General features: G+C 51.5%; 1 protein-coding gene across 9 annotated transcripts in view; it reads left to right on the forward strand.

Moving 5' to 3' along the window:
* The window catches only part of TJAP1 (tight junction associated protein 1), a 54,218-nt gene that overhangs the window by 20,362 nt on the left and 13,448 nt on the right, over positions 1-20,408 (forward strand). For all 9 annotated transcript variants that reach the window (XM_089777394.1, XM_075925007.2, XM_075925006.2 and 6 more), the window contains 4 exons: positions 9,322-9,415; positions 13,891-13,943; positions 15,090-15,248; positions 18,854-18,882. In XM_089777394.1, coding sequence (XP_089633520.1) covers positions 15,123-15,248; positions 18,854-18,882 — 155 coding nt within the window. In that variant the 5' untranslated portion in view covers positions 9,322-9,415; positions 13,891-13,943; positions 15,090-15,122. The remainder of the gene's footprint in view (positions 1-9,321; positions 9,416-13,890; positions 13,944-15,089; positions 15,249-18,853; positions 18,883-20,408) is intronic.

Here is a 20,408-nt window from a genome sequence, read left to right on the forward strand (position 1 = left end):
CTAAATTACTTCAGCAACTGAACTTGCCTAAAAGCAGAATGTCACCGAAAAACACAAAAGGGAAACTGACGGACTGCACCCTGCTACAGTAACCTTGCTGCTTCACCAGGTACAAGGCAGGGGAGAAATTTTGTACCCATGCCAGCCCTTGTCCTGTGCCCTGAATTGGCTGCACTCAGAGTATATCTTAGAAAGCAGACTCTTTTTTCCTCATTCTTGATGAGTATGGCACATAGAAACTACTGCTTCCAGCAAGTAGGTCAGACTGTTGTGATCTAGTGGAGCACTGAGGATGTAGGACACAGCATTCAATGAATTGGCCCAGCAGCAGAGAAAGGCATGGCCATGGATTGCATTGTACAAGTTGGAGGAATACATGGCCACCCCCTGCTGTGAAGACCTAGCAGAGCCTATCTGGTGTTGAGGGACACGTTCCTGACTGAAGAGAGGTATGGGTGCGAGTGGTGTGTTGATGGTCACCAGCCCACTCCGTTGGAAGACTGGGCAACATCTCCACTCAGAAGAGCCCATCAAGAACTATTACTGGCTATACATAAATTGAGCCTTCATAACAGATGTCCAGGCTGGTTGGGGGGCAGACAGGCCCACCTCTGTCCTTACACAGCACAGAAGTCTGTAGATTATAGCTACAATATGTTGTCTGCCATCTGCATGCTCAGTGCTATACAGGCTAGAGATGTTAGATATCGTGTAAATGAATAGTCGTGTAATTTTAGCGGTGAAATTTTATTTGATAGTCCCTGGGGTAATAGCTAGCAGCCAGTGTGCTCCTGACCCCACTCCCGGGGAGCCCACTGCGACTCCACGCTTCTGCCTCTCTATCAGAGGCAGCACTGTGGGGTGGCAGGTGAGAGCTGGCCCACAAGGGGAGCCAGTTTAAAAACCAGCTCCCCTCGTGGACCGGCTGCCTGTTGCCCTGCACAGCTGCCTCTGACACAGAGGCAGCAGAGTGGGTGGCAGCAGCCCATGTCTGTGGCAGGTCTGAGCTCCCCATGGACGGAGACAGCAGCGCGGAGGGGGGCAGGTGGGACCACAGAGCTGGTGCTGGGTGAACTTGCTTTTAAGTATGGGGATGGGGGGGCAGGTGGATCTGGTGCTCTGGGGGGGCTTGCTTAAATTCAGCTTCTCACGGCATCAGCTCCTGCTCTCCCCCCCCCTTGCTACTTCTGATTCAGAGGCATCTGTGGCCAGGGGGGAGTGTGTGTAGTACATAATGATTAACTAGGCTTATTAGAGTGTGTAGTAGATAATTAACTGGGCTTATCAGTTAATCGTTTACTCGGCTATACGCTAACATCCCTAATACAGACTAGGGATGTTAAATTGCGTGTAATCAGCTAATTGAATAGTTGATGGAATTTCCATCAACTACTCAATTAGTCAATAAGGTGGGAACTGCAGAGCCGCAATGGGGTTAGTTCCAGGCCATGGGAACTAACCTTTTAAATGTGTTAGAGCCTGTCAGCTCTTAATACATTTAAAAAGCAGGGAAATCAGCTAACTGCACCTGCTCGTGCCCAGTCCCCTGCTACACCTCTGCCTTCCTTGCCCCCCAGACAGTGCTGGGAGGAACCGGCTTTTAAGCCAGCTCCCCTAGCACTAGCTCCTGCTTCCCCCCTTGCTGCCTCTCTCTGATAGAGGCAGCAAGAGGGTGGGGGAGCAACTAGTCGAGTCACTATTCAGCTAGTTGCTTACATCCCTAACACAGACCATGCAACTGCCCCATTTTGAAAAACTTTCCTTGATGGCTAGTCAAAAGGATAGCTCAAGTTTCCATAGAAATGTTTTTAAATATGATTGTATGTCATCTAGGAACTATAAAAGACTGTTAGCTGACTTGTTCTTCGAGTTTTTCTTTCAACTAGATTGAGGCTGCATTTTAGTTATTCCCACCTGCTTCTTGATAGTGCTTTTTCCTCAGCATGGAATCTGGAGCAAAGGTATATGACATTCCCATCATGCCAGAAATGGAACTTACCATGTAAACTTTACAGCTGCAATAATGGGCATGTACCTAATAGTTCAGGTATGGATATAGCTGCAAATTTACACAGAACAGCTAGGTCTGTTCCATCCTCTGCTTCTCATCTCTGTGACCAGCTGCTGGAGAAAGGATAATTAAAACAAAACAAGTCTTTCTGTGATTAAAGCCTAGAAGCAGAGAGAACTAAACCTGGTATAAATATCTTTCTCCTGCTTGGGAGTCAGAGTTGATGCTTTATTTTTGCTTGTTTGGGATTCCAAGGCATTTCTGATTTGTTGCTTTACAGTTCAGTTATGTGCCTACACCATGCACACGTGCCTTCTCTCCTTTACCTTAGATTATGCATTTTACCGTAGATGTGTGTCTATGTAAATGTTTTTATTACATGTAAAAAACCCTACACTAATGCAACATTACATCTTAAGTTTTGATTGAATTTCCTGAGGTTAATTCCAAAATATTGTGGCTTTTCCCTTTTCCAAGCCAAACCTCATGGAAATGGGGTGTTCTCTTGATGTAAAAACACTGGATAAAGCCATGATACCTGCAATCCATTCCCAAATTTGCTATTGACTCATTTTGTGACTTTATGGAAGCCAGTTCCATTCATTGTGTCTCAGTTTATCCACCTGTGAAATGGAGACATTTCTTAGTGGGTAGAAATGGTGACCATGAATAAGTTCATAATGTTCAAGTACTCAGGTAGGATGTGCTGTTAAAGTGCAAAACACTTGTTAATCTGTGGTTATAGACAAAATACTTAAAACATTAATCATCAAAAGTGAATGCGGCATTATTAGGATTGAGATTTTAAAAAAAACAGGTCAGGAATTAGGCAAATGTACGTCTCCTAGCAACTGGAATTCTTCCCCTTGTGTACCTTAGTTGTGTTGTACTGTGTTATCAAGGCCTCAAAATTCCCTCTATAGCTAATGGCAATAATATGTGTCATATCCAATTAGGACTACCTGCCCAGATTTCTGTATGCAGGTGAGGGCTGCATGGGCTTGTATTGAGCCAGTGAATGAGGCTCATTGGAGTGCCACTGCTCTGGAATGAAGCTGGCTGCCATTAAGAGCAGTTCTGTTTCCTGACATTTGCTTTTGCCTTGGCCAGGCAGTGCTTAGCACCTGGCAGCATCTCCATTGGATTTAAGGCTTCCACAGTATCGGTAATGTTCACTTTGGGCTGGTCATTGCTACAAGCTGCTATTTTTTATGTTTTGTGTTGGTTGTGGGAGAAGAGGCTCCTTTAGTAGTCCCAGATGACACTGCAGAGTGCGCTAATTCTGTGGTGCCTTCTGTGTAGCTGCAGAACATGAATTGGGGATGTTTGAGGTGGCATATTACAGTGACTATGTAGAGACCTGGAGTATGAAGCATCCCTTCATGTTGTGATAACTTATGTGCGAGAGGGCTGTCTTAAAGGTCCTGTTGGTCCTCTGTATTGTTATGGAGTGAGAGGCTATGACTGTCAGAGATCTCAGGATTGTGAGACTAGACCGATCTAGATTGCTGGGGATTAAACAAGAATTAGGGAATATTAATGCTGCCCGAGGAAAGACCAGGCAAAGCTTAACCTGTTCCTGTCTTGTCTGATTTAAGGACTTATTTTGGATTCCATACTGCAGGAAGGCAGTTTTCTGATTTCTTCTTTCTCCTCCTTCCCCTCGCATTCCCACCATAGTTCCTGCTAAGGTGCGCGCCTGTGTGGCCACGCACAAAAAATTCTCCAACCGTCCACCTACTTTGCAGAGCCACTCACCTGCTGGAAAGTGAGTGGCGCAACAGGCGGCTGCTCCGGGCCAGGGCTGGCTGAGGCTGTTTGTGGGGGGAGGACACTGGAGAAGAGGCTGTGGCCTGCTCCGGCCAGGGCCAGAACCTGCTGTGTTGCGAGGGGTGGGGGATGAGGCCTGCTCTGGCGCCTGGGTCCTGCCACATGGCCAGTGGAGGGCGGGGAGAGGGGCGCCTGTTCCGGTGGCCCAGGCCAGGACTTGCCGTGTGGCGGGAGGGGGCCGGGACCTGTTGCGTGGAGGGGAGTCCAGGACTGGCTTGGGGGGGCCAGGGCTGCTGAGAGACCGGGGGCCAGAGGCCTGCTCAGGGGGCCAGGAGTTTGGAGACTTGCTTAGGCAGCCGGGGCTGCATGGTGGGGTGGCTGCTCTGGTGGCCAGGGCCAGCTCCAGCCCTTCCCCAGGTCTTGAGGTGTGTTCAGGGCCGCAAAGTGGCTTCCTGACTGCTCCCTGGGCTGGCCGAGTGGCGGCTGCTGAAAGCTGGAGCTGGGCTGTGGTGTGGCTGCTCCTGGGGCTGGGGCCCCCTGCATCTCTCTTCCCTCCTCCCAGACCTCTTTTTTGCCCCTCAGAGCCCCCTGCCCCCCAACCCTATGTCTCTCGCCCCCCACATGTCACTGCCCCACTCCCACCCCCAGCACCTCACTCCCTGCAAACCCTGGGTGCTGGCAGCAGCTTCCCTCTGCCCCAGGTGGGGACTCTTAGTCAGCACCACAAGGAGCAGCCAGGGGCAGTCCCTGCCATGCACGCAGGGAGCAGTGCTCCCCGGGGGGGAGGGGCACATCTCACCACCTCCCCAAGAGGTGTGGGGGGGATTGCTACCTAGGAGAGTCTCTGTGGAACAGCGCCATAGGACAAAACCCACTCTGCTCATGGATGGAAAATCTTAAAGGAAACACTGGTGCCCACCCACACAGCACAGAGCTGGCAGGGCCCTGGGAAAGGGGATTCCTGCTTGTTGCTTTTTTTAAAGAAATGTTCACCCACACTCCCGCACCGTTCTCCTAACAGTTTGCTTGCTGCAGCTGTTCCATCACTGCTCACTGTGAGAGACTTTAAAACAATGGCTTCCTAACTTTCCTCCTGTGTCCTGCCAACACATGCCTAGAGTACTAGGCCTCAGATCAGCACTCACTTAATGCTGTCAGAGCCATCACTGTTATCCTGTGGAACCTCTGACAGCTCATCTGTTCGCTGGGAGCTATTCGCCAAGGGACTGGAATGCTTGGAAGTGTCTCTTTCAAGAGGTTTTATGCCAAAACGGCTAAGTATCCCTGCCTTGCTGCTGTTGCTGCCTCAGCATGAGGCCTAGCAATGATTCTTTAGCTCTGACTGCCCAGGAGACGTTTTAAAGGTAGAACAGGTAAGAGGAGATTTATTTGGGGAAGGGGATAAAAAAAATCAGGGGCACATGTGTGAGGGGAGGGAAAACAAATGTAAACTGGAAACTCAGAGCAGAGAACTGCTGCGCCAGCAGCAAGTCCATCTTGTAAGATATGAAGAGAGCACAGCCTAAGCCAAGCAGGATTGTGCAGGGTCAGTGTTTGGTGGGTGCTCTTCAGTGCAAACTTTATATAGCAGGAAGCCGTGCAGATAATTCAATAGATGGCGCTCTTCTCTGAGGTAATGCTGAGTCTGTGACCATTAAAGATTCTTTCTGTACTTTGAATAAAAACGAGAGAGAGGATTGGAATGCTAGTTCTACAATTCCAAATTCTAACTTGCCCCACTAACATTCTCTCTACAGTTTGGTTGGGTATCAGGTTCTTTGCTTCCTGGCTTAACCTTTTGTGTATTGTTGCTCTTCAGCTGTTAACCAGCTGTTGCATTCCACTCCAGAGGTGGCTGCCTGTCAATAGTGGGTTATTGTATGGAGTGTGCACTGTTAATCAGTTCAGGTTTATAAAAGACTTTGGGAGATAAGGTGCTGTAGAAACTGATGATGATGTTCAATCAGTGCATTAAGTAATAAGATATGTTCATAGTGAATGGAGTACATCTGAGTTAGAAAACCTGTGATCTTGAAATGAGATATTATAGGAAGGGACTACTGATGGTGGTCACTCTGTAATATGATAACACCCATGTAAATGGAAAGGAATATAGTAATCAGATCTGTATAATGTTTCTTTAAATAAAGCAATTGTTGTAATGAGTGTGTTATTTCTGATATTTACGTGGCAAGGATTTGCAAACTCGTTAAAACTTAATACAAAAAAACCCTGTGATTGGGAGGAAGGGGATGAGGGGAATTGTGAGGGAGGTGCTCTTCTGGGACAGGTTAGCTGGGCAGCCTATTAATGTTCCTGATCCTGCTTATACTCCGCAACATTAAAAGCTTTCAATCTGAGGGCTCTGTTGATCCCATTAACTTTGAAAAATGTTAACTATTAAGTAGGGCTCATTGCTTAATGGCCAGGCTGATCCCTTTGTCTTGATCCCTCTTGTGACCTATCACATGCTTGAAGCAGTGTCTACCTAGTTATCAAGATTTACTGACACAAAAGAGCCAGGATTGTGCAAAAATCCCTGGAATTCCATCCACATTCTGGGAAGATAGTATAATATTATTAGTCCAGCCTATGATGTGAGCATTAGGATATGCAAAGCCAGCATAGTAGAGATGAATGTTTCTGTGCAGAGAGCAGCTATCCTTTACTATAGAGCAAAGCTACAAGCTACTTAGTAGCAGAATGAATTTTCAACCTAATTTTACCTGTGTTTCCCTGGTTGACTGAAGAGATTAGCTGGCTTCCAAAGAGAGCCTTCCTCTTTCGATGCTAAAACTTCCTGTTGTTAATATCCTTCTGCCCTCTCCTGTGATGGCTGGGCTATTGTAGAACAATCTGGTGATTGTTTTAGCCTCAGTCAGGTTAATATAGACTCCTGGTCAGGTGCTCGTAATGAAATTTGATCAGCTCTTAATCTGGCTTGTCTGATTGCTCTGTTGTTTTGTGCTTCAGTGTCTCCACAGACTCCCAGTCCCACTATTGACACAGATGGAAGCTAGAAATGATAATGAGACTATATTCAGGCGATAGGGAGAGGGGGATCTTCTGGCTCTCTTGCAGATGGGAGAGACTTCACTTTCCATGATCTTAGTAGAGTGAAACTGTTATGCTCCAGAGTGGAATGTGACCAAGTCAGTCATATCTCATTGAATTCACTTCAAAACTGAGTGAAACTACTGGCTTAACAGTAGTAACCAAATGCCTGGGACAGCAGCAGTGGTAGTTTTCATTGGTGTATCTTGGGTTCTGGACTTTGCAGTGTACCATACCCTAGCCCCTTGTGTCTGGCTGCCCCAGGAATGTTTCTCTACTGAAGCATTGCTGCAAGAGAAAACTGGATGGTAACCAGCACAGGTACTTGAGCTGGTGCTCCATTAGTATGAAAGAGAGGGGACTACTAGCAGGGCACCTCTTAACTCTGGAACTTTCTCCCCAACCACCCTTTTACATACCCCTTCTGAATTTGCTGGTCTGAGCATATACTACAATGTGTGTCTATTCTTTCATTACCGGAGCTGATAGGAGTGATGCTGATAGACCTTGTGGCTCAAATGCACTATAAACACAAAGGTTTCAGAGGGGGAGCCGAGTTAGTCTGTAACTGGGAAAGCTTAAAAAACAACAAATAGTCTAGTAGCACTTTAAAGACTAACAAAACATGTAGATGGCATCATGAGCTTTCGTAGGCACAGCCCTCTTCTTCAGATGACTGGAGTCCAGATCCAAGAATAAATAAGAGAAGGTGGGGAGGGGGGAGTGATGAGGCGGAAGGGAGAAAAAAATAGTGAATTGGATTGTTCCAGTTACAAGAGGCTATAAGAACAATTTGCACCTCTATAAGTACCCGTTGGTTGGTTGGTTGGTGGTGAAGTCATTGGGATGTGGAAGGTAGTGTGTGAGCCAGCCAATATCTTTATACATTCCTCTCTGATAAGAATCAAACTTGTAAATGAAGTAACACAAAGTTAATACAGTTCTATAGAGCCTGCACAGTAGATGCAATGATCAGTTGCTCTTGCAGTTCTCTATTCTCTGTCCATTCCTGATGAGGGTGAAGATCTTTCTCCTCTCCAAATCGTACATGTCAAGGAGAGAGGGACTGTTCAGTGAAGCTGATCGGCACTTCTCTATGCCCAGGGAAAGCAGGAGCTGTGAGATGCTGCACAGCATCATCACGGGGTGTCACTTGGGCAAATAGTAATGGGTTTGGGAGGAGGAAGGGAGTACCTGGTGTGGAAATGGCACTAATGCTGGAAGCCAGGCATTGGACCTCATCACTTGTGAATTTAAGCATGGACAGTGGAAGCAGTTATGACGATTAAGGCAGAAAACAAAGCATGTTCTTTTCAGAGAGTGGGGCTCCCTGTGCCTGGAGGGGAAAAGGTACATCTCCCCTACGCCCCACCTCTCCATGTGTATGAGGAGCAAAGAGAACTATTTCACAGCAGTGTGTGGAAGTGGAATGGCTTGTTCTATTGTCTTCTGCCCATCTCTGTGTCAGGTGACCATGCCCACCACTGAGTCTGGTCACCAGGAAACTCTCCTGGAAAAGCGGCAGCCCCAGAGGATATTTCCCAATATTTTGCATTTATCAGAATCCTTTGCAGACCACAGCCCAGAAAAGGGGAGGGATTTAATTCTGGAGGAGCATTGCTTGCTGATGAGAGATATCGAGGATAGATAAAAGGGACTGAGCGATTAAGTTTCGTATTGCAATACAGAGCTAATTAGAGTGGCCAGAGACCTGGCTTGTAGCCACCACCTCCTTTGGTGGCTTCACGTCAGAGCTGTGGTGCTTCATGTCTGACTGATGTGGCTGCAATGCCAGGGCTGCACATGAGATAGGGTTGCTGACAGCTTGGTGAGTATGGGGCAGAATCAGTGCCGTGTGTACCCAGTTCTGGATGTTATCTACATGGCTTTCAGTGACCCATCCTCCCTCTCTCCCTCTGAACAAACAGCTCTATGTGGCGGCATGTATGTTTCCATTCCACTCTGAACTGAGACCTGTTTTGGAGCTGGTCTTCTGAATCTAGCAGAACAAAGGGACAACCTAGATGATATGACTCTGGGGTCCCAGCAGTATTGCTGGTGAAGGACTAGGAAAGTCCTTTGAGTGAGCTGGGCTGCTGTGGCAATTACCACCTTCCTAGAGTGAGTGCGGTTACACACACCACACTATATAGGAATAAAATCCAGGGGGAAGGTGCAACTCTACAGTCATTCCTGGAGTGATCCTGCCATAAGTTGCTGCTGTACTGAAGGATGCATTAGGCCAGTTAGCAATCCTGCTCCTGGCCTGGGGCAGTGGAGTCCCTGGTCTGCCTGAAATTCCCTGCCCTTCCCTTTCCAGGACATAGTGGAGGCAATGAGCCTGTTGCACTGTGAAATCCTGCCATGGGGAAGTTGCTGACTTCAGCCAGTCCTGGTGTATAGTTGGGTATTGGACTGTATGTGTGTGTGTTTCCATGTGTAATACTGATAGGGGACTGACTCAATTTTCCTTTCTCATGTTTCAGGGACCGTTCAGATGCTGCCAGATGCCGCCAAGGGAGAGCTGACTCGGAGACAGGCGGACAGGGAGATGTTTGGATGGGACGTTGCTTTGGATCTGTGAGTTCTTGTTTGGAGGGGTTGCTGTGAGTGTTGGGATGTCTCTAGAAGTTTCAGATTATGGGGCAGGTTACGAATGTGAAGTGGGGTTGTCCTCCCTCCCTGTGGGCAATGTAGATGGGGTAAGAGTGAGGAATGGCAAAGGTCCTAGCTAGCACAGAAGGGAAGAGGGTAGTTGCAGTGAGACTGAAGAATTGCCAACTGAGAGAGGGACGATGTTTAGCTTGTGCCTTCTGAATGTCCCTGCAGTGGAGACTTCAGCAAGGAGTCTTGTGGGGCATTCATAGCTGCTGTCCCAGGTAAGGTGAGAGGGAGCCTGTCTGAGCCAAACTGATGGTAGCCATTGGGAGCTGCTGTCTGCCAGCAGTCACTGCCACAGCTGACCCTATAGGAGCTGTGCTAAGCTAAATTTACCCTAAACTGCATGATTGTGCAGTTTACCATTAAGTCCCATGCAGGGACTCGGAGCTACAGCCCTGAAGCTTCCAGAGATGGTGTAAAGGAGCCCCCTCCCACCGATCCCAGCACTGAGCAGCTGTGGCTGGCAGGGGGGCATCCCTCCTTGCTGGCCCCAGTGCTGAACTGCTGCGTCTGGGGGAAAGGGACCCCTCCTCGCCAACCCCAGCAGGGAGCTGCCCAGGAAGGCCTGAGCGCCAGCCTCCTGCCCCCCCTTGAGCCTCCCTGACTCTGAATACTCTCCTGCACCCCAAAGCCTACACCCCCAGCCCAGAGCCTGTACCTCCTCTTGCTCCTCAAGCCCAGAGCCCATACCTCCTTCTGCATGCCAACCCCCATCCCTGATCCCCTTCCCAAACCTGGAACCCTTCCCCCGTGCCTTGCACTCCAAACTCCTCATCCCCAGCCACACCCCAGAGCTTGCACCTCCAGCCAGAGCCCTTACACCCCGATGCTCTGCCTCAGCCCTGAGCCCACTGTTATACAGAACCCCTTGGCCCCACTCCTGCCACATGACTTGTTATGGGCCTCCACATTGGTGTATATAAGAAAATTCATTCCGCTCAGGGGTGGGAAAAATTAGATGGGAACACTCCATCCCTGCTTGGAGTCCCCTGTCTGTGGCTGAGTAGGTACAAGCAGTGCTGAGCAGATCTCTCTGTTTTGTAGCTCTGCTGGGGTCCTGAGGAGGGGTAGCTATGTCATTGTGAAGCTGTTTTTCTTGTACTCGTTGAGACACAAAGACAGCGCTGTAGTAGTCAACAGGGTCGGCCAGCCAACTTGTTGGGGCAGGGCCAGTGCCAGGGGATCTCTTAAACTTGTTTCAGCAGAGCTCTGCAGAGTCGCTGCTGCCTGCCTGTTCCATTCACTTTCCGTATGACTCTCTGCATGTGTACAAAGATTCCAGTCCCCACCTCCTGGGCTGGGTGCCATGGAGAGGGAAAGGTCTGCAGCAGAGATGGATGGGGAAGGGAGGGCCCCATGGAATTTCTGGAGTGCCTCAGGCAGTGGAAGGAAATGGCTGTCTGTCTAAGGTCTTATCTGGCTCCCATCACCGGAATATCTCATTGTGTTTTGTTGTGGTGGTTGCATACCCTGAGTGCTGGCCTTCAGAGCGGGACTGTCAGTCAGTCTCCTTACGCTTGTGCTGTGTGTATTTGTCTGGGAGCACTTCACCTCAGGAGACCCCTGTAGAGTTGGACAGGCTTTGCCGCTGTGGTGACTGCCAGGAGCTAGAGCCGTGATCCCCAACATGGCGCCCACGGCCATGTGCTCCCGCCCGCCAAGTGCTCGGGGCTGGCCTGGCCCCGGGCACGTGGTGCATGCACGGTGCTGGAGCCAGCCCCGGGCACATGGCGCACGGTGAGCGCCGGCCCCGGGAGCACCGCGGATTGGCCGCCCGCGCTCTACGCGCACGGCGCTTGGGGGGGGGGAGCGCCAGCCCCAGGCACGCGGCACTTGGGGGGGGGAGAGCGCCAGCCCCGGGCACGCTGCGCTTGGCGGGGGGATAGCGCCGGCCCCAAGCGTGCGGCGCTTGGCGGGGGGAGAGCGCCGGCCCCGGGCATGTGGCTATGGGGGGGGGCCGACCCGGGCATGCAAGTGTCCCCGCCCCCTGGTGCCCAGCGGGCGAACGGCCACGCCCCCTGGCGCCCGGCAACCTCTAATGGTTGGGGACCACTGAGCTAGAGAGCAACGTCTCATGTCTAAACTTCTTTGTAGCTTGCCCTTCTAATACAGAGGCTATGGAGCCTATAGGCTCCAGTATGCAGTGCCCCTTCTTGGGCTGGTAGGTGCCACCACTACAAGCACCAACCTGGAGACGTGCATTAGCTAAATGTTCCTGCTAAAATGCTCAGCAGGGAAATAACTAACATGGCCAAATCTGTGGTTTTGAGGGTTCTAACATCCTGTTGAGGCGAATGTATCACTCTCTAAGGCCCCATTCTTGCTAGCAGCTTTCTTTTGCCATCAGTGGAAGCAGGAGAGGGCCCTCAAAGCTATTGTTTTGGCTCTGAGAAAGGCAGTGTTGTACCAGGGTCATACTGGGATGCGTCCTCTTCGCTCCAAAGCAGTGGTCACCAACCAGTCAATCGCGATCGACCACACTGCCAGTCAATCTCGATGCAGTGCTCCCCTTGCCTCCCCCACCTGCAACAAGGAGCCCTCGCTGGCGCTACAGCCTCCTGCCCCTCGCAAAATTGGAGCCAGCGCCGGCTTCCTGCAGCACTAGGGAGAAAAGTCCTGAGGCTCTGCGCCAGATCCAGCTTCTTAGGAAACGCGCGCACTGCTCCTCCCCACAGCATCACATGCACTTTCTTGTCTTTCCTTCATGCTCTGGGGAGGCTGGGTCGGGGTTGGGGTGGGAGTGGGGATTAAGATGGCGGTGGAGGATCTGGAGCAGTTGGATTGCTTAAAGGAGCCACACGTGTGCTTCTTCCAGTGCTTCCTGCAGATCCAGGGAGATATTGATCCATGGAGACCCCCAGGTACTGACCAACCTGCTCCTGTTCCCTCTCCCCTGGCCAGACACCGACCAGCACCCTGTCCCTGCCCCCTCTCCCTTGCCCAGACCACTAGCACCCTGGCCAGATACCCTCCAGCACCTTGTTCCTGCCCCCCCACCCCTAAACCTACTGCCACCCTGTTTCTTCCCTCTCCCTCCTGACCAGACACCTACCCCCAGCTTGCTCCTGTACCCTACCTCCCACCCAGATTCTGCAGCCCCAGTCCTATCCCACTCACTGGCAGCTCTGTCCCTCACATTGGATCCCTCATTTTTGGCCCCACCCCAGAACCTAGGTAAAAAATCCACTATCCCTGGAACCCCAGAAGAGTTAATCTGGCTTGAGGCTTTGAACCTCAGTCCTACTTACACTCTCTCCCCGCGTGGGGCTGGAGTGTCTCAGTTGGGGCCACATCAGTGAGGCTTGGGGGGAAGGAGGGTTTGGTGGGGTTGGTTTTTTGCATCTCACTTGTGTGGTCCCCGACTGATTTTTCTGTGGGTCAGTGGTCCCTGACCCAAAACAGGTTCCTCGCCCCTCCCATAAATAAAGACAACGCTGAAACGTTTGTGTTGGACATAATATTTTATTTAAAAATTAAGCCGGGCCCAGCCCCCATCTGGCTGCAGCAGCATCACACTCCTGCACCCCCCACACACTCCAATCCTGAGCCCATCGTATACCTGAACCCCCTGCCCTGAGCCCCTCAAATACCCTCCTAATCCAAACTCCTGCACTCCCATATCCACAAGTCTTTGGCTTGCTCTCAGCACCCCAACCCTCCACCTGACCCCAACACTCTCCAGCCTGAAGCCCCCTCCCTGAACCAGCATCCCCTTCTCCACCTCCTCCTGCAACCAAATTCCTTCCCAGAGCTTGCAGCTCTCACCCCTTCCCACACCCAAATCCCTCATTCCCACCCCAGAGACCATACCTCCTGTCTCAACCCAGTGAGAGTAAGTAAGGGCTGGGGACAGCAAATGATGGAGAGGAGGGGAATGGAGAGGGTGGGGCTTCAAGGAAGGGGTGGAGGCTTGGGGAAGGGATGGGGTAGATCTCGGTTTGCCCTGACATTTAAAAAGTGATCTTGGGTGTAAAATGGTTGGAGACCACTGCTCCAAAGAATTAGAAACGGACCTTCAACGTCAAGTGTAGATTGTGCCAAACTGTTTTGGACATGGGGCCTCCTGCCTGGCAAGGAGATTCTGGGTTGTAAAGGAGAAGGGCCTGCCACCTGAGAAATTTATATTTGCTTTATTTTAAAACAATGTTGTGACTGGGCAGTGACAAGGGCTCTCAAAGTCTGGGGACTGGCGAGCAAGGAGTGACCAGCTTCCTCTGGCTGAACATATGCATTGAAGCAGGAGCTCCCATTGAGCTCACAGGCAGAGATGAGTGACCCCCTGCCCCCCGCAGACACATGAGAGTGTAGTATTACGCATGGTGCCCGTGACAGGGTTGGGTGGGGCACCCAAGTGGTCTCTGGGGGTTTTAAATTCGTTGTGTTCTCACCTGTAGGATATCTGAGTGAGTGTCCCCCAACATCAGACTTCAGCGCTGAGTGCAGGCTGGTAAGTTCTCCACCCGCCATGGGGTACCAAGATTGCTGTGGGGTGATGCCTGCACTAACCCATCCTGTCCATGCTTCCTAGCTGTGGGAGGAGTTACAAGGAGACCCCTATCCATCACCTAGCTGCTGCCTGGCTCACATGAGCTGCTGTTCAGCCAGGACTTAGCACTTTTCTCTGAGGAGAAAGCAAGGTAGCTCTGTCACCCAGCTGAGGTGCCTCACCTCACGCAATGAGCTGCAGAAGGAGCAGGCCCCACTGGTGATCTCCCAGCAGAGTTGGTGTTTGTTCTGCAGCATAACCCTCTACTCAGGCCTGGGGCCTAGTTGTACAGGGTGCTGTGCATATTCACAGGTGCACTGCTCGTTGCCCCAAAGAGTTCACACACTGGAAGGAGAAGGGATGCCCAGGCAGCGAGGGAGAGGAATACAGTGCGTGTGTTTCTACATTCTATACCTCACACTTGCTCATCAGAGCTGTTAGAAATTGCCCCATCTGCCCCCATCTGTTCCACAACCTGTTGTTTCCCAGGGTGTGGCAGCAAAGGTGAAGTCCAAGGGTTTGCTAGAACAAGGGATAGTGACCTTACAGATGGGTTCAAGGAAGGCAATCCATGCATTTGAGAGGGCTTGTGGGGACGATCTGACTGTAACTAGTGTAAGTTGGCTCAGGCTGTGCATGTAGTGACTGCAACCCCTTCCCTTGTAACCCCTGTTGGCAGTGACAATGCGAGATCAATAGCTCCTACCCTGACTGTCACTGCTGCCTGTAAGGCTTGCAGTTTCCATATTGGAAAAGGCCTTTCCTAAAGAGCCCAATCAATATGCTGCTCTGAGGCCTGTTCTCATGTACTATATATAATCCGGACACACGCTGTACGTGAGTGTGCGCGGGCGGCGGGGGGAGGATGTGCCAACTCTCTGTTTGCGCTGGCTGGGAGAAGGACAAAGCTAAATTCTTCTCTGTCTCGCTTTCCTGCCACGGCGGCTGCTCCATGATCCTGGGCTGGCAGTTCCTCTTACTCTCTCAGCATTTTGGATGGGGAGCTGCTGGGGAGCATAGAGTATTGGATCTCCTCTTGCTGGAAAGTTCTTTGGGCTGGCTGGGGCGCTGGTGACCCTCTGCTCTCTGCCTTTCTGCTTTTGGCAGGTGACCAGTTGTTGCGCCCAAGCAGAAAGGAGGATGACAAGCACAGCTCCATCCAAGAAGCCTTACCGCAAGGCTCCGCCACAGCACCGTGAGATCCGCCATGACCTTCCCATCCTTCGAGACGACCAAGACGGTGTGATTTTGGCTGAGCAGAGTCAGGTAACGGATAACCGGGCAGCTAAGGCCCTGGTGCCATTACGCCAGCAGGCGGGGTTTAGTTATGCCGAGGCAGGCCAGTTCAAACAGGTGGATGGGTTTGAGGTGTGCAACCTTAACTTTTCCTCCTGGTCCCTGGAGTCGAGCAGTGACAAGGAGGTAGCAGGGTGCCGAGCAGAGCTAAACTTCAGGAGCCGGACTCTGTCGCCTGTGCTGCTGCACAGCGGGAAAGCAGGGAGGCGGAGCGGGAAGCACTGCCGGCACCCCAGCCGTGGGCGTCTCAGCAAGTTCATGAGCCGCAGTGTGGAGACGGTTGTGGTGTCTGGAGATGAAAGCCAGAGGCCCACCTGCTCCTTCAAAAGCAGGAGCCTAGAGCGCTCCCTCATGTTCAAAGAGCCTGCTGAGGTCCTAGCCCCCAGGAAGTTCCAGGCCTCTGCCACTCCTCTGCCTCTCAAAGGGATCCTGAAGCAGACAGGTATGCTGGAAGTGCACCCTGAGAGCCTGCGCAAGTCCCATTCGGTGGAGATGCTGGCCCATGGCCAAAGTTCACGCAAGTACAGTGACCCTCAGCTGTGCCTCAGCCGGAGGGAGCGGCGCTCGCTAGAGTGCAGCAGCAGCACTGCCGATGCCATCAAGCGCCAGGAGAAGGTCACTGAGGAGAAGCTACAGTTCTCCAAGTTCCTGGATGAGATCACTCACCGCGTGCTGAGCCCTGTCCACCTGCAGTCCCTAGGCGAGGGCAGAGCAGGAGGGGGAGGCCAGGACTCTCCTTCACCACGAGGTTCCACTCCAGAAGGCCAGAAAGAAAGCCAGCCTGAGGGGGCCAAGAGAGCAGCAGAGAAGAGTCCCCGCCTGAGCAGGAGAAGAGCAGATAAGAAGCGTGAGGGTCTGGAAGTGGCTGCCTGCCGGAAGAAGCCCCCTGAGGAGGCTGTGAGGGCCCCCAGGATGAGGAGAAAGCCCGTCCTGGTGAGGAAGGACAGCAAGGAGAAGTTCCTCTCTGTGGAGAGGCGGGTAGTGGATCTATGCCATCATGAGCTGCAACAGCTGGCAGAACTGGGTTTGGCAGGGGTGTCCTCTGAGCAGCAGCAGTTGTTGCCTTTGTGGAAAACCAGTCAGGAGGGAGGAAAGGGCAGAGAAAGGGACCGAAGCAAGCACCAGGTGCGGCAAGTGCGATCGCAGCATCATGGCACCAAACCTTGCCAGAAGCCCATGACAGAGCCAGGCTACCTGGAGAGAGCGTCCTTCTCCCCTCCGACACACTGGAGCCAGGAAGACAGCACTAGCTCACCTAGAACCTCCCCTTCCTTCAGCCTAGCACTAAACAAGGTAGGTGCCAGAGTCCTGGAGCACAGGCCCCTCACCCAGGATGGGGACAGAGGCCTCTGAAAGGCCAAGCCTATCCTGCTTGGCTCCCACAGGTGTCCTTAGTGCCCACGTGGGGAGCAAGGGGCATTCATGGCTGAACTTTCACATTATTCCATTTGGATGTTGGTCTATGGATCGTGTAGTCTCCATTGCCCCAGAAAGGCCTGGCCAAAGAACTTTGACCTCCCTTTTCCAAGTGGTGTGATGGGCTCTCTGAAGCTCACATAAGGTACCCTCCTCATCCCAGTCCCCCTCACATCACCCCAATGTTCCCTACTGGGAGGCTCTTCCTGAACTGGTAGTTGGGGGTGTCCAAGAACAAAATTCTGAGACCTCAGTGGGGGCAGAGCATCACCCTTGTGACTCTCCAGACCTAGCCCATCTATGTATCTATACACACATGGTGCTAATGGACCTCCAGCCTCCCCACTAACCTGTTCAGTGGCAGATCTTGCTCCTTTGTTGGGTTGCTCCCAGGTGGAGTGCCCCTATTCACAGAGGAGAAGGCAACAGCTCCTCCTAGGAGTTGTTAGCCATACAAGCAGCAGCTGGTGCCTCTTTCCCATTGCAGGCTTCTAGAATCTGCCTAGCAGACTACAGGGTACCAGTATGCAGAGCTGGGCACAGCAGGATGGTCTAGTCCATGAAGGAGACCTCTGAATCCCCCTAGTGCTTTAAGATGGGTGCCCCACACACCTGGGTACCCTGGTAAATCAGACCTGTATTTATGTGAGAAGTTCCTTACCTATCTGAAGGAGTCCTTGTCTGCAAGAACTACCAAACCCTCCAATTCCATGCACCCAGAGGGCTCCTGGAACATTTCCTGGCCTGATTTTTGTTCACCTGCCTGCCTGCTGTCATCTGGGCCCTCAGAGGAGAGGCAGTTGCAGGGTGGTGATGCTACCTGTGGTCTGAGTTAATATAGTGCACTTGAGACTGGGACAGAATCATGGTGTACACAGTGCAGGCTGATGCACTGCATTTACCATCAGGGACATAACATAGCATGTGTAGTGCAGCTGGAGCTTTGGGGACCCCCCTGTACTGCGTGGGCCATGGCAGTGCACTGGGTTGTTGGGAGCAGGGAATGGCCCCACTGCAATGAGGCCATGCTTGGGTCAGCTCTTGCACTGTGGTATTGCTCGCACTGAATCTCTTCCAAGGAAATCTCTGTGGCAGGGGACCTTGTACTTCTCTAAGGTGCAGCGTCCTCTTTGGTGACCTGAGTGCTTTGCTTAGCTAAGCTCCAGGGCTCCGTCCAGTATTTCCCTAATCTGCTCCTTCAAGCCATTGAGAACAAGCTGGGCTTTCCAAAGAGAAACCTCCAATTTCTTGGGTTGGCCTCCTCTTCCCAGAAAGGGCCATCCCTGGAGATGGCATTCTCCTCCCAGCCACAAGTGAGGCATGTTGAGAGGCAGCTGCTGTCACCTGGGCTAGCACATCAAATGCACAGGGTGGGGAAGCTAAGCTGCTCCTACTCACTCCCCTGTCCCTGCTCACGTGCAAGGGTTCTGCTCTTGTGGGGGGCGGGTTGCTGGAGAGGTGTTGCCTGCTGTGTTTTATGTCTAGGTTCACCTAGGAACCTATAACCAGCTCAAGCTGAGCACCAGGGAACCCTCATCTGGACATGCTTGGGCGAAACAAATGGAAAAGATGCTTCCTCAGCCACTTAGAGCAGTTCTTTTGTTATCCCGGGGAGGCTGCAGCCACCTCCATAGTGAAGGGTGCATAGGTTTGTGTGTGCAGGCCCAGGAGACTCCCATTCTCACCACCCAGACATTGTGGGGCTGCTAAAGGTTAAGGAAGCAGCTCTGAGGTGCTCTCCACATTGCAGAGTCCCTGAACTTGTCGCATGGGGGGAGGGATGTTGCAGGAGCTATGTGACAGTTTCCGGTTTCACCCAGACTAGTGCTGACCCTGAAGTGAACCACATGGTATGTCTTGATATTGACTAGTTTGAGAAGCAGTATCTGAGCAAGAACAACCAAAAGTCTTGTGGCACCTTATAGACTAACTGATATATTGGAACATAAGCTTTCGTGGGCAGAGACCCACTTCGTCACACGCATGCAGTATCTGAGCAGTGAATATAGAGCCCAGCTTTGCTAGCCAGGCACAACATGGCCTGCCCAGAAGTGTTGGGAGTGGGTACCCTTCACCTCTCAGCATCCTGCCCTTTGGTGCTTGTTTGAGTCAGACACCTGTTTTGAGAGATTCTTACAGCTGTTTTCTTCTTACCACAGGAGCCCTTGACCGATGCAGAGAGGATGAAGTAAGTGTCCTGCTCCCTTCTCGTGCGCTAGTTTCACTGCCGCTGTGTGCGCAGATTCCAATCTCCCATTATTCCCTTCCCACCACAGTGCTTAGCCTTTCAAATCTGCATGATGGGTTTCCCTTCTGTGGGGAGAGACTAGGGCTGATTTCTTTCTGCTTCCGCTTACCAAATTTTGCCAGGCTTCCCTGTGTTCCCTGAAAGGACAGTTTTAGAGCTGCTGTCCCCATAAGAGGGAATGGTCCCTAATGCTGATATAGATGGGATTTCTTTAGGAGACCCAGCTCAGGGTGCCTCATATCCTGTTACAATTTGAGGGAAGGGGAGGGCAGACACCCCTAATTGTAAGCATCTATTCTTCACCATCAAAGGGAGAAAAAAGCGCTACCATTTTGGGGTGACCCACTCTAACTAGTGTGTGAGGTCCTCTTGCTGACTGCATGAAAATTTGCTGTACAAACAAACTAGCAGGTTGCAGCTCTGTGGATCTCACTCCCCTCAAAATCCCAGTGAAGAACAAACTGATGCAACTCGAGAGAGGCTGTGTTTTCTAGGGTTCTCTGAACATCTGAGTGCATTGAAAGCACATGTGTAGGATAGTGGCGTAGTGTGGAGGTATGGGGGGGGCAGTTGCCCCCGGGCGCTATGCTAGAGGGGCACCAATTTAGCTGCCAAAAGTTATATTGTTGTTGCCTTTTTTATGATTATTTCCTATTTTGTATATATTCCAACAGTCGACTGTGAAAAGGTTTCAGCGAAACCTTCATAAATAGGATGATAGTTATGTTGTACTACAAGCGCTGAGGTTATACTGCATGCATATTAGTGCAAATAGTGGCAGGAATACGCTCTACCCAGTCACCTCAGTTCACGCACATTTGGGTGTATCCAGGCAGGAAAAAAATGATTGGGGGGCACAAATTTTGCCTTTGCCCCATGGCGCATAACACCTTCGCTATGCCACTGGTGTAGGAAGGTGGCAAGCATCCCTTGGAGTGAGTGTTCCTGTGAGGGGAATGTAGCTCTTATTGTTAGAATGGGGCCTGCTGGAGGCTGTCACAGCATCTCCCTAGAATGTGTATGCTGCCCATGCCTCCCTGCACAGCCTGAACCCCCCACGTGGTCCAGAAACTACAGGGACTCCTGTCCACTGCTTGTTTAGGGTTAGAGGGCTGTGGTTGGGCCTGGGGATTTGGATGCTTCCTTCACTTCCAACTCCTGCAGCATGGGCTGGGATAAATTATTGAGTGGGTTTCATTTTCCAGGGAGGGACACCTGAGCTGTGCAGCCTAGTTGGCTGGTGGGCTATATCCAAAGGCTGTAACCTGAGAGGGAGCTGGTGACACAGATAGCAAGGCTACTGTGCACTACTCGGCCCCTGTTCCAAGAGTAGAGAGCAACCTGTGCTGCCAGGAAGCAAGGGTTTGAGTTTCTCACCTCCTGAGCTGAGCAGAGCTGCCTTGTGCTGCATTTGGTCCTCCCATCAGTTTAGTTTATTGCTACAGGCCCTGGCTGCTCATAAACAA

Source organism: Pelodiscus sinensis, chromosome 3, assembly GCF_052426305.1.
Source record: "Pelodiscus sinensis isolate ZL-2025 chromosome 3, ASM5242630v1, whole genome shotgun sequence".
NCBI lineage: Eukaryota > Metazoa > Chordata > Testudines > Trionychidae > Pelodiscus > Pelodiscus sinensis.